Source organism: Perca fluviatilis, chromosome 12 (genome assembly GCF_010015445.1).
Source record: "Perca fluviatilis chromosome 12, GENO_Pfluv_1.0, whole genome shotgun sequence".
Lineage (NCBI taxonomy): Eukaryota > Metazoa > Chordata > Actinopteri > Perciformes > Percidae > Perca > Perca fluviatilis.
Window position 1 is genome coordinate 30,288,714 of NC_053123.1, and position 14,878 is coordinate 30,303,591.

Here is a 14,878-nt window from a genome sequence, read left to right on the forward strand (position 1 = left end):
AGAGATTAGGCAGACAAGCAGCAAGACATTCCCAATCATCCCTGGCCTTATCTGAGAGAGATGTTTGAGATAGGCTAGGAGGCATCAAGTATGACTCCTGGCCAATGTGCTGTGTAACTCTAAAAGTATGGGGAACTTCTTAATTAATCTGTTTAGTAATTCATATTGTATCCTTTATTTTCTTTCTATATTTGAGCACACACATACATGTAGATTCCTTTAAATGTTAAGGGGACGATTAAAAAAGAGAAACTGGATCTGTGAATTCTCACAGAATCACAATTGAATCCATATCTTGCTACTCAGTCAGAATCTTATTAAGCTGGAGTCCCAGTCTCTGCCACAATAATCATATATGTGATGTTTGGCAGACATCCATTTAAAATGTAGACAATAGCATATAAAGAGCCTGGTTTTTATGTCCACTGAAGTTTCTCAGCTTGCACTCTAGTAACGTGTGTGGTCCAGGTAGCTTTGCATAAAAAGTGGTTGTCATTCGCAAGGCTACTTTTACTTTTATACTTTAAGTACATTTCAAAGCCTGTACTTTGTTACTTTTACTTAAGTAAAGAAGTTAAATCAGTACTTCTACTTTTACCAGAGTATTTTTTAACACAAGTATCTGTACTTCTACTTAAGTACGGGAAGTGAGTACTTTTGCCATCTCTGCTGGGGCCCCCTAACAGGTTGATCTGGCCATTCCCTTAGAGAGGTCTTTAATCAGTAGGTAGGCCTACACAGACCAGCTACTCAAAAATCACAAGAAGCAGACAAAACATTCACCAAAGTAGCCTAATGATAATTGATGTAAGTAAATAAACCAATTCGGATTCTGATGAAATTCTACCTTAACTTTATCTAAGCCTAACTTGTCTTATCTTTTTTTTTAATCTTAATTAGACATATTTTATACAATATAATATATATTTTATAGTATTATATAAATTAAAAATTTAAAAATTAAAAATTAAATACATCATTAAATAAAGTGTCCGGTAAAGGGATTACATAACATTATTTTTAAGTAATCACTCAGAAGATATGATGAGGAAGAGCGCAGCATATCTCGGACCAATCAGGGTGCCACGTTTGCAAACCTCGCCCAGACAAATCACGCCCCCATTATCGTGTGGGCTTATCTGGTTGGCGGGTTAGCTTTTCCTCTCTTCTCTGATTGGACAGTGAGTGAGCTGTCAGCGAGGTCGAGACGTTGAACCTGCCGCTCCTACTCGGAGGAGGAGGCTCCTCCGTCAGCCTGACCCGCTTGGAGCTCAGTCAGCCTGTAGTACGGACGTCATTCCGTCTCCTCATCTTGTCGCTGACTCTGTCGTGGACCTTTAAACTAAACAAGGTAACGTTTGTAACATATTATTAAGAAATTGTGCTTACTGCAGAACAAAGTAATGGCGACGTAACGTCACAGGGAAGTGATGTGCTCGAATGTATTGTCCCGATAACGCCGGTTAACCACAGCCAGGCTGAAAACCCTTTAAGCTATCGTTAAGATGACTTCTTTTTCGTGTTCGAGTAAATAGTGTTCAACCTAATGTCGTGTGGGGGTTCTCTATTGAAATTAAGTCGTATCTATGACAACCCGACTCCGTAAGGCCCAGTCTTGACAAACTCCTTTGTGTCCTCCTGTTTTTTATTTGGCATATTTATCAAAACTGTAACCTACGTTATACGCCATGTTAAAGGGATACTTTTGCCGATATTAAACCAACTTTGTGTCATAATAATGTTGGTAGTAGTATGTGCTATGGTAAAGTTACCTCCACGTAGTTCCCTTTTTTTTAAGATCATTTTTTGGGGCTTTTCCCCTTGATTCCTTATTATAGTGACAATGGATAGACAGGAAAGGGGGAGAGAGATGGTGGATGACGCGTAGCAAAGGGCCGCAGGTCGGGTTCGAACCCGGGCCGCTGCAGGACTCAGCCAACACGGGGTGAACGCGCTTACTGGGTGAGCTAGAGGCCGCCCCAGATCGCCCCCGATCTCCCTTCTCACAAACTAGCAGAGGTTAGCTGCTGGCTAGGGCTGCACAATTTATTGCAATTTTATCGAAATTGCATTATAGACTAGTGCAATATCCAAATTGCAGGGGGGGGTAAAATATGTGTCAAACCATTCTGAATTAAGTATTGTGGTGCTGCAGAGACGTCCCGGCCTACAAATCGTATCCTACAGACTAAAGAGAAAATATTAGTTTGGTACAGATCCTCGCAAAAATAAAAATATTTAAATATTCTTCAATCAAAATGAGAATAATGATAAAAAATCGATCATTTCCTCCAATATCGTCAATCATATCGCAATTGCAATATCTGTCAAAATAAATAATAATCGCAATTAAGATATTTTCCTCATATCGTGCAGCCCTACTGCTCAAACTACAGATTATACCTCCGCATACAGACAGACAGACAGACAGACAGAGTAAAGAAGCAGATCGAGAGAGAGCCGCCCCCCTCTCTCTCAAACTTAAACCGAATTGTAGTGTGCTGTTCGGCTGAAATTCGACAGTTTGTGAACAGGAAGTGTGTGCGATGCTGTTTCCTGTATTGTGAAAACGGAAGCTGATCAAATATAAACCAAGAGTCTATTGTCTATTAGTGTATTGCCCATTTCTCCCCTAAAACTTTTCCAGAAACATATTTTAGCTTGCTATTTAACCGTCAAACGAGATTGTTTGTTACCAGCCGGCCGCCATGTTGATTCTGTGACGTGCTCGCATTACGTCACCCACCGGCCGGAGCGTTTATTGGTCTGGTGTGGCACAGTGAATTTGGCTAGTTTTAGGTTTTCTATCTTGAGTGAAAGGGAATATTACAGTGCCGTTTTCCTGTGTTTTCTCTGGCCATGTAGCACCAATTTAATAAAATGTTTGCGCCATTCTACTGCATAGACGGCCCAGTTTTATGAAAAGACCCTCTTTCCAGCAGTGAAATACAACGGTTTGCATTCCTTATCTGGCCTCCTGACAGCCTGCCTTTGGCTAATGGCTATCTCATCAGTCTCCTCCCCATCATGCCATGATCAGCCTGTCTACTTATGTAATGTTAACCCCCTCCCCTTCCAAAAGAAAAGACAGAAATCAGCAAGTTGTGAAACTTTTAAACGGGAAAACCCAACAGCCATGTCGTTTATCTTTTATAAAAGTATTAACATTTTAAGTCAGTTATAAAAAGCTGAAAACACAGTGGAACATGAATTAAGTTTGTTTGTTAACCATATGTTGCAGGGCTTTGTGTTTGGCACACAGATTTAAGAGGATTATGGAACAAATGAAGTGGAGCAAATAAATGCTGAGTCACTGCTCTGGCTACTGCTAGTTTGTGCTGAATGAGTTTATTCATTAAGCAGTCTGCAGTGTTGTGTAGAAAGGGCCTTTCTCAAGTGTGGTATTACAGTCACACATTTGAATGCCTGTAATTGAGAGAAGGACTACAACTACAGACATTTTTTGAAATTATTGAGTAATCTGTTACTTAGTTTTTGTTTAATAGGTTAACAGTTTACTATATACCAAAAAGAGAATGGTGCCAGTATGTATCTTTTATTTTGTCATTCCAAGAGTAAAAGAAACAACACATCTTAAAGGACAAATCTGGCGCAAAATGAACCTAGGAGTTAATAAGACATACCAAGTCGACCGTTCTCTGGGATATGTTTTCATGCTAATCGAATGTGACCAGTTTTATTGCAAACCGTTAATTAGCTTATAACGCTAGTAGTCAGGGCACGGGTAAAGTAAAACTAAATCTCTATTTCTACACCACTAACAAGGATCAAAATAGCACCACACTTCCACGGTAGCATAATACACTTGTGTACAGAAACTTTATTAAAAAGATAGTTTATAAAGACAGTGCCGTTCACGTATACAGGCAGGCGCCATCTTGGGAAAACAGTCACGATCAGTCGCACGACGAACGCCGTGCTTGAGCTATGTTACTGGTTACTGGTTGCACAGCAATTTTTTTTTACTTTACCCGTGCCCCAACGACTAGCGTTATAAACTAATTAGCAGTTTGCGATAAAACTGGTCACATTCGATTAGCATGAAAACAGATCCCAGAGAACGGTGGACTCGGTATACACGTGTTATTAACCCCTAAGTTCATTTTGCGCCCGATTTGTCCTTTTTAATAACAGCACATTTATGTTGTTTTAGCTAAATAAAACACCACTACCACTGCCCCAATCTCTGACATGTTCTCTTCTTTGCTTTATTTCGTACCATTACCTTAAACGTCTGTGTTTTTGTCCCCCCGTGTCCACCAACAGGCTCAAAGATGTCTCAGAAGATCAAGGCAGGCTCTGTGGTGGAGATGCAGGGAGATGAGATGACTCGAGTCATCTGGGAGCTCATTAAGGAGAAACTTATCTTTCCTTACCTGGAGCTCGACCTGCACAGGTAAAGTATGGTGATGTTGGATTGGCAATTTCTCAATAAGTAGGACTAGATCATTACATTACATTACATTTCATATACGTGTCATATCCACTGCGCCATCGCCACCCAGGCCACTTGAAAAACAAACTACAACCCACTGGCATGAAGACATCTTCAGGATTAATCTGACTTTACACTTTCAACACTCTGAAGGGAAATAGATTGTTATTGCAGACATGAAGAGGGTAAATGTGAGATTTAAGGGTTGTTCAGGTTTTCGGGTGTGTCTGAGGAATGCATCAACTTGTTTGAACAAGTTATACAGGCAGGGTTCAAAATTAACATTTGTCAGACAGCCAAATGGCTAGTCTGCCAAATGTTCAGACTAGCCAATTTTACTAGCCACTCAATAGATTACCATTTTTTTTTTAGATTATTTTTTGGGGCTTTTTCTGCCTTTTTAATGGACAGGACAGTTGAGAAAGGGGGGAGACATGGCAGGAAATCTTCACAGGTCGGAGTCAAACCCTTGAACTCTGCGTTGAGGCATAAACCTCTAAATATATTTGCGCCTGCTCTACTCACTGAGCCAACCCGGCCACGTTACCATTGTTTTTTTGGCTGGTGAATGAAACAAATCTACCAGCCACATAACATATTTAACCAGCATTTGGCTGGTAGATAGAGATGTTCTGATACCGATACCAGTATCGGTATCGGCTCCGATACTGCCTAAAATGCTGGTATCAGTATCGGGAAGTACTGGAGTTTATGCACCGATCCGATATCACATAATAAAGCCCTAAAGAAAATCTACATTAAAGTAGTTTATTTATGTTCTTTTTCCGTTATAACTGAATAAAACTGGATAATAAAAGAGAGTTCTGTGGCATTCATTGTTTGTGTTTGTTCATGTTTCACAAAGAGTTTAACCTGAGCCAGACCGACAACAGAGATAGAAATCATATCACATCCATACAGGGATAGTAGTATATAGCTGTTAAAACATAATAAAATATATGACACACTGATATCGGATCGGTACTCGGTATTGGCCGATACGCAAGTTCAGGTTTCGGAATCTGTATCGGGAAGCAAAAAATGGTATCGGACCATCTCTACTGGTAGACGGTGCTGATTTTGAACCCTGGTTACAGGTTAAACAGACACACATTACAATCAAACGCATAAGAACAGACCAGGACAACATTCTTGTTAAACTTGAAGCCGTTTGTTTAAAAGCTTCTCGCTCTTTCCTCAGTGGTATGTATCCAGTTAGTCATCACTTGCTAAGCGTCCTATTGTTGTTGCTTGGTTTTTGCTTTCAGGGGTAGAGTACGAAGAAAGTGGGTAAAAGGTCATGGATGCTTGGGTTAACAAGCCCATGGGCTAATGCCTGATTGGTATGATAAGCACATTTAGCTCAGTCTAGTTTTTAGATGAGGTTCCTCCCGAGGAGCAACCTTTCTAGTTCTCTTGGCAGAGGGCCAGTCGTCATTGCACAATTGATTCCGTGTTTCCTTTGTCTCTGTGTCGCTGCCTGGTTTTGCAGATCTCCTTCTCATTTTAGGCGAGTAACAGGCATGGTAAGAAGAACAGAGTGAGCACAGTACTTTGAAGTTAGTGAGGTAGGAGGTTAATGGGTATTTTTGATGCCAACACTGTCAGCTCTTGCAAGAAATATAATTAGCCAAGATGTGGCGTGAATAAAGCCCTAGCAGCAATTTGAGTTATTCCTCAAGCAGGAAGCGAGCTCACGCTCTTTCACTACGCATTAATGTCATTCATGTCCTTTTGATACAGTGATTATGTTTCACATCACAGTCATCGCGCTGGAACATTCACAGACTGGCTTCTAGCCAACTTAAAACAGTGGCAAACGTTCACTTTTAGTGCTCTGTGCACAACCACGGCTTATGTGCAACTGAGGCGTTCATAATCTCTGTCCTCCTTTAAACAGAGTGCTCTTGTTTATGGTGTCCCATGCCTCTGCTGTTGGGATTATAAATGGTCTCCATGTCTGATGCATTTCTTCTTACATCTCTGCATACCTACTGACTGAAATATGTCTGTAGCATGTAATATCAAAAAGTGTCAACTAATGGGAGCTACTATTAACATTTGCCATATTCTTAGGCTTGTTAATTCACCCTTTCATTAATCTTTGATATTTGTAACTTAGGGATTGTATTGACACAGGTATATTCAACACATTTCCAGGACATTATGGATGCTTTCTCTCCGGTACTTTTTAACATAAAGTCTATTCTCTTTGTCTCTTCCTGCAAAGCTATGACCTCGGCATGGAGAACCGAGATGCAACAGACGACCGGGTGACGGTTGAGGCGGCAGAGGCAGTCCGGCGTTACAACGTGGGCATCAAGTGCGCCACCATCACGCCCGACGAGAATCGCGTGGAGGAGTTCAAGCTTAAGCAGATGTGGCGTTCGCCCAACGGCACCATCCGTAACATCCTGGGAGGCACGGTGTTCAGGGAGGCCATCATCTGCAAGAACATCCCCCGCCTGGTGCCTGGCTGGATCAAGCCCATCATCATTGGCAGACACGCCCACGGAGATCAGGTACGGAGTATTTACACTCAATTGTTTCAACTTGTTTCTGCATATTAGGAAAACTATGGTCAATGTACGGTACGTTGGCGTGAGATCAAACTTCCAAGCATGGCTTAGAGTTTAAATACTCTTCAAAGTGTCAGCTTGTTGTGTCAGCCTTAGAGGGCTACAGCCAAAAAGGAGCAACTGTAACTGTGTAGCAATCACTTCATTGTCTTTATCTTTGTGCAGAGAAACTTATTCCAACTCCCTTTTCATCTGACAAAACCACTACGTTATTAAATCATAATGTCCAGCAAAAACTCTGACAAGCGGACTACTGTCAACTCGTGTATGAGCTCAGTGAGTAACAGTTACATCAGACACTGTAGGGTTGTCAGAAGAGACTTGGGCAATAATTATATTTCATCAGCTGTCTTTTGGACCCTAATGTACTACCTCTGTAGCCTGGATAAGTTGCAGCAACGTCACAGAGCTAACTCCTAAGTTGGCTCATGGCGCTGTGCCAAAGTCAACAGTTCTTCCCTCAGTGTAGAAATGCAGGTGAAATGTCAAATGGCTGCTAGTTACATAATATCCCATGGATGTCAGAGGTATATGTACATGTTACATACTCTGCTGCCTAGTCCTGCCGAGGTGTTTACGACGGTGTTGGTCGTTGCAATTTGAACTTTGATCTCACACAATTTCATAGGACAGTGTTCATACCTTTCAAAACCTGTCTCTAATGGCTGTGTAGTTAATTGGGGTCAAACAGCAATGTCGCAGTAGTATTAACCTTCTTTTCTTCCCTTTCACAATGTGCTCCCCACAGTACAAAGCCACAGACTTTGTGGTGCCTGGGCCTGGGAAAGTGGAGATGACCTACACACCTACAAATGGAGAGCCAGTTAAATATGTCATCCATGAGTTTGAGGGTAAGAATACAGCCAGCCCGACACACGATCATGTGAAATATCTGACAATTAAAGCGAGTGGGGAAAGATACCCAGCAATCGTGACAGTGTACTTTTAGTATCGTAGATGCGCGCGTTTCAGGTGTGCAGATCAGATACACATCAGTCTAAAATGAAACGTATCAAATATCATAATGTGGATGTGTAATTAAGTGTCAGTCAATATAACTAAGCTGGACTAGCAGCAGAGAAAAACTTTTACCACCACATTTTCCATTGTGTTCACATTGTAAATGGGGAAAATATAAGATATGGCTTATCTGTTTGTTTCAATTCTGTTACTGTGCACCTGTTGTATCACTGAAAACCAAACACGGAGCTAACTGAGCTAGATTAGAAAGGTTGAGTAATGACGACTAGCGACAGGGATTTCTTTCCAAAGCGTTTTTCTCAGCGTTTGTCTAAGTTTATTTAGTCCTACTAAAATAATGATCACATCCACACAAATACGAGATTGGCACAGCGTGTGTGAATGTACTATACTTTATGTATATATTTGTGTCTGTCCAGGCACAGGTGGTGTTGCCATGGGGATGTACAACACAGATAAGTCCATCAGGGACTTTGCCCACAGCTCCTTCCAGATGGCTTTGACCAAAGGCTGCGTTCTTTACCTCAGCACCAAGAACACCATCCTGAAGAAGTACGACGGTCGCTTCAAAGACATCTTCCAGGAGATCTACGAGAAGTAAGGACTTCAAACGTCTCTCACACGCACACTCCGTCTCTCGCTCTTTCACAAGTAGGGTTGGGTATCGTTTGGTTTTTTTTCGATGCTGGTGGTAAAACGAGACTTTTAAAGCAGTGCCGGTGCCTTGAACCGATACTTTAATAAAAAAAAAAAAGGTATCTACATAAGAGTGACATGACACTGTCATGAACGTGTCATAAACATTATAAACAAGTCATAAACGTTTCTGACATAACATATTCTTTTGTCATTCTTTTGTCATATTCAAGTGTCATTCGTTTTTTGTCATGACAAGTTAGGGTTAGGGTTAGCGTTAGGGTTCATGTGTTATGACAGTGTCATGTGTTATGACAGTGTCATGTGTTATGACAGTGTCATGTGTTCATGACAGTGTCATGTGTTCATGACAGTGTCATGTGTTCATGACAGTGTCATGTCACTCTTATGTAGATACCTTCAAGTGAAGATAAAAAGATTTAATAAAAAGTGAAAAGGAAGAGCACAAAACGACAGTCGGCGACATTAAAAAGAACTGCTTGTTTATTGCTAAGGCGATATGGTCTCTATTCAATTTATTTATTTATATTTATTAATGTGGCCGGGTTGGGTCAGTGGATAGAGCAGGTGCACATGTACTGAGAGGTTTATGCCGTGACACAGAGGTCCAGGGTTGGAATCCGACCTGTGACGATTTCCTGCATGTCTACCCCCTCTCTCTCTTCCCTTTCTTACCTAGCTGTCCTGTCAATTAAAGGCGGAAAAGCCCAAAAAATTATCTTAAAAAAAAAAAGATTTATTAATAATGTAATAACAATAACTTATTTCACCAGTAAATTGCTGTTAAACGACAAAAACAACCACTAGATGGGAAAAGGGTATTTTCCAATAACTTTGAATGCACCACGAGGCTTACCAGTTTCAAGTGAACGCACCGTCTGTGTTGGTTTTCCGACAACGGCAGCTGCAGACTGCTGGTCGTCCCGGTGTTGGAATCCTCTACACAGTGAAATACAGTCACACTTTACACCGTTTAGCGGTCAGCATTTTAACCGTGTTTAATCCAGCTGCTAGCTAACGGTAGGCTAACGTTACCTGCTGCCAAGTGTAGCGTTAACTAGCGTCCCGTTACCTGCTGCCAAGTTTAGTGTTAACTAGCGTCCCGTTACCTGCTGCCAAGTGTAGCGTTAACTAGCGTCCCGTTACCTGCTGCCAAGTGTAGCGTTAACTAGCGTCCCGTTACCTGCTGCCAAGTGTAGCGTTAACTAGCGTCCCGTTACCTGCTGCCAAGTGTAGCGTTAACTAGTGTCCTGTTACCTGCTGCCAAGTGTAGCGTTAACTAGCGTCCCGTTACCTGCTGCCAAGTGTAGTGTTAACTAGCGTCCCGTTACCTGCTGCCAAGTGTAGCGTTAACTAGCGTCCCGTGCAGCGAGGCTTCCGTTGCCTGCAACGTCCGTTTCGGAGCATCAGAGAGCGGCGCAGGCATTTAAGTGGCACCGATATGAGGCATTGAAATCTGCGTTACTATACGGTCCGGTAGATAACGGTCGTTTTGGCACCGGTGCCGTATTAGCACCGGGTCTCGGTACCCAACCCTATTCACAAGTACACACTTTTATAGCAGATGTAGATCATAACATAGAGGCGTGTCCACCTTTGTGTGTGTCCAGGGAATACCGTGCTCAGTTTGAGGCCAAAGGCATCTGGTATGAGCACCGCCTGATAGATGACATGGTGGCCCAGGCCATGAAATCTGAGGGAGGCTTCATTTGGGCCTGCAAGAACTACGATGGAGACGTACAGTCTGACTCTGTGGCACAAGGTTGGTAGAAACGACACTTTTTTTCATCAGAAGTGAAGAACTATGTTGAAAATTTCCAAATAATCTGACCCATGCACAACTGCATTTAATAAAAAATGGAGAATGCTGATGTTGTGATGGTAATGTGGTTTTGTGTGACTCTTTCAGGCTACGGCTCCCTGGGTATGATGACCAGTGTGCTTATCTGTCCTGATGGACGCACCGTAGAGTCTGAGGCCGCCCACGGCACAGTGACTCGCCACTACAGACAACACCAGCAGGGAAAAGAGACCTCCACCAATCCCATAGGTAAAAAAAAAATGATTCATAGACTTAAGCATTTAGCTACCACCCAAACATAACCCCCAAAAAACATAGATTCTATCAATGTAGTCTTTATAAACTCATCAAAAAAAGAAACGTCCCTTTTTCAGCACACTGTATTTTAAAGATACTTTTGGTAAAATCTAAATAACGTTAGAGAGCTTCATTGAAAATGGCTTAAACAATGTTTTCCATGCTTTTTCAGTGAACCATAAACAATTAATGAACATGGACCTGTTGAACAGTCGAAAATACAATAATAGCTTAAGGGCGGTAGGCAGTTAAGGTCACAGGTAAAAGAAAATTAGGAAAGTAAAGAGACCTTTTCTACTGACTCTGATACCCTATGTACACGTACATGGTTATTTTGAAAAACGGAGACGTTTCCCTTCGTTTGGGCCCTTCGTTTACACGCAAAAGGAGAACTCTCGTCTGAAAACGAGTCCTTCTAAAAACTCCGGCCAGAGTGGAGATTTTGTTTTTCGTTTGCACGTTTGCATGTAAACTGAGACAAACGGAGGTTTAGGCAGCCGAGGAAGTGAGGAAGAGAAGAGAGAGGAAGTGATTTGTTGCTGTTGTTGCTATTTTTCGGGATTCTGATTGGCTAACGTGGGCTTGAGCTTCTCGTTACACTGTCGCCTACAGGCATTGGCGTGCTCTTGACGGCATTGCCGGAATATATACACGGGTACGTGTAAACTAACACTTTTCTGAAAACTGACAGCTGTGCACGATGTTATTTTTGAAAACGGAGAGGTTGAAATGTCCGCCGGCCACGTATTGGCCACGTACTCTGAAAAACACCAAAAGAAAGACGCCCAGGGTCCCTGCTAATCTGCGTGAACGTGCCTTAGGCATGGTGCAAGGAGGCATGAGGACAGCAGATGTGGGCAATACATTGCAATGTCCCTACTGTGAGACGCCTAAGACAGCGCTACAGGGAGACAGGAAGCACAGCTGATCGCCCTCGCAGTGGCAGACCCCGTGTAACAACACCTGCGTAGGATCGCTACATCCCAATATCACACCTGCGGGAACAGGTAGAGGATGGCAACAACAACCGCAAGAACTGGCCAGTCTGGTGCAGTACATGAGGAGGAGACGTACTGCAGTACTTAATGAACTGGCCAGTCTGGTGCAGTACATGAGGAGGAGACGTACTGCAGTACTTAATGCAGCTGGTGGGCACACCAGATACTGAGGGCTACTTTTGATTTTGACCCCCCCGCCCCCCTTTGTTCAGGGACACATTATTCCATTTGTGTTAGTCACATGTCTGTGAAAATTGTTCAGTTTATGTCTTAGTTGTTAAATCTTTTAATGTTCATGCAAATATTTGCATACGTTAAGTTTGCTTAAAATATAAAAGCAGTTGAAAGTGACAGGACGTTTCTTTTTTTGCTGTATATTGTGTGTAGTAACTGTATATGGATTAATAAACTAAATCCTGTCTTTATGCTCTTTGTGTGCTGCAGCCTCCATCTTTGCATGGTCGCAGGGCCTGCTCCACCGGGCGAAGCTGGACAACAACGCAGCGCTGCGAGTGTTCTCGGAGTCCCTGGAGGCGGTTTGCATCGAGACCATCGAGGCCGGTTTCATGACCAAGGATTTGGCTATCTGCGTCAAAGGCCTGGCAAAGTTAGTCCTCTTCGTTATCTGACACTTAATTTATGTTTCCTCATCAGGTGCTGTAGATGTCTACGGCATAGGAATTACATTTATTGTTGGCTGTAGGATTTGATGTAGGCTAATGATGGGTTCCACAGTGCATGCACTTTCTCGCCCCCTGCTGGTGTTTTATCTTGGAAAGAAGTTGAAAAGGTGAATGCCTTGAATATGAATACCTGTCTTTTGACGCAACAATTACCCACCATTGTGTATCATACAATTAGGGCTGCAACTTTCCATTATTTTCACTGCAGATTATTTTCTTGATTGGTCGTCTGGTCTATAAAATGTCAAATTTGTAAATCTGTGTTTTTCCAAAGCCCAAGAACATTCAGTTTACTACAAAATATTCATGTTTAAGAAGGTGAAATCAGAATTTGACTCCAAACGATTCATTGATTATTAAAAAAAAAAGTTGGAGATTTAATTGGAGAATTTAATAGTTGACAACTACTCGATTAATCTTTGCAGCTCTATATTCACTTTCAGGCAGTAAAATTTGGCATTTGTTGTGCGAAATGGTATGTGTGCTCCTTTTCTTCTGACATTAGCAGAGACAATCATAAATTTAGTAGAGATGACATTCCAACCTCAAGTCTTCAGTTCCCTTGTGTAACATGATAGCTACGGTTTGACTTTGGTTAACAATAGTTAAGCATCCCAAGGTAACTACACTAAGTAAATACAACTTGATACTTCCTGTGGCTGTGGATGCCTGGATGGCAACATAAATACTACTGAATATGCAAATGAAACCCACTGCGTGCCTCCCAAAGTAATGTCAAGGTACACTCAAGCCTTTCCTCTTGTTTTTTTTCTTTTCTCCGTTTGCAGTGTGACACGTGCCGACTACTTGAACACCTTTGAGTTCCTGGACAAGCTGGCCGAGAACCTGAAGATTAAGCTCGCTAACCAGCCCAAACTGTGATCTCCCCTCCCAGCCTCAGCCGTAAAACACAGTCACACACACACGTTGAAACACACGCACACAGAGACAACTTTACAGCTACTAGAATTAACACTGGAGCAGGACGAATTCTGCCTGACGAAGACTCCGGGAGATCTACACACTGAAACTAAGGCATTCGGATCAAGCAGGGTGTCTTATCCAGATGAAGAGGAGTGGAGGCCGTCATCCCTGTTAATCCATCACTAGTAGACAGCCAATACTTGTGGGAGTAAAAAAAAGAAAAACACTAGTCTCCGGGACTGCCACTGGCCTCAGTGACCTAATTGCACTCGGTCCCCTGAAGTGAGTGTGTGTTGTCAGTATTCGTTAATGATCTGTGCAACAGACGGGGAGACAGAATCTGTCTTGGGGGGCGGGGGGGGCCTCTGGACCCTCAACTGCCTTATTTGTTTTGTGTCAAAGTCATCGGTTGATTCTTGCTTTCCCTTTTGTCTTGTAATGTTTTAAAAGAAATACCTCGGGCAGCAGTTATGTGTTAGAGGCACAGCAAATAGCACATTCCTGTTTTTTATCAATGAAACCTCTCAGCTTTGTCGTAGAGCGTCCGTGCGTGCCCGTGACGTTTTACCGTCACGCAGCACGAATCATGTCAAATGTAAATGACCGTCATTTCTAGTATTTAAAACTCTGCTCACACAACTTATAAACTAGTAAAATACATCGCATTTAGATTTTGTTCTTATTTACTTTACCAGTTAGTTGTGTAAGAGTTTACCGTCCTGTGTGTGTGTGTGTGCTGCCATAAAATCACATTTTCCATGTTGGTTTTTAATCAATATCCGAATTATGAGAACTCATCATAATAATAATAATAATAATAATAATAATAAATGATTTTTTTGAAGAAATGTTTGTGTCTATTCAATTAATCAATTTTTTTCTATATCATGTTGTGAAAACAAATGTCTCAGAGCTCAGGTGACACCTCCAAATATCTTGACCACGCAACTTTTTTTTTCTGGGTCAAAATTTTAAATGAAAACTGTTCTTTTTTCTACTTTGTTCAATTTTCCCAATGTCTTTTTTTTCAACTATTACTTTTTTACTAAAAAAAAATTGTTAAATTTTTTTTCTGCGTTTTGGAAACTTTTTCCAACATTTTTGTCACTTTTTTTTTTCAAATTTTCTTGTCATTTTTTTTTTCCAATGCTAAAATTAAATTAAACACCCAAATTCAATATAAGTAGTGAACTGATCATTTATTTTCCCTGTGAAGAGTAGCAGAATGGTTGTATAGAACCATCCACATTAGTTTCTTTTACAATTTGGTAGAAAAAATAAATAAAAAATTCTGACATGGAAACTTTTTTTAAAATGGGTCAAAAAAATATCAGCAAAATGCACATAAAATAGCAAAAGCTGACTGACAGTAGGCCATATAGTCGAGGTGAGAAGAAACACAAGTGTTAACACAGTCTCCAAAACTGAAATTAAGATCAGTTGAGAAATACACATTATGTTATCCTTTTTTTATTATTATTATTTCACTCTTTCGTGCTATA

At 41.5% G+C, this 14,878-nt stretch overlaps 1 protein-coding gene across 1 annotated transcript; it reads left to right on the plus strand.

Annotated features, from left to right (window-relative positions):
* The first annotated feature begins 1,203 nt into the window (after positions 1 to 1,203).
* On the plus strand, positions 1,204 to 14,224 carry idh1 (isocitrate dehydrogenase (NADP(+)) 1). The gene is made up of 9 exons (XM_039818144.1): positions 1,204 to 1,351; positions 4,288 to 4,417; positions 6,687 to 6,978; positions 7,784 to 7,886; positions 8,436 to 8,613; positions 10,284 to 10,435; positions 10,583 to 10,723; positions 12,214 to 12,376; positions 13,241 to 14,224. Exons 2-9 carry the CDS (start codon positions 4,296 to 4,298, stop codon positions 13,332 to 13,334), a joined length of 1,245 nt encoding a protein of 414 aa, XP_039674078.1. The 5' UTR covers positions 1,204 to 1,351; positions 4,288 to 4,295; the 3' UTR covers positions 13,335 to 14,224.
* The last annotated feature ends 654 nt before the right edge of the window (positions 14,225 to 14,878 follow it).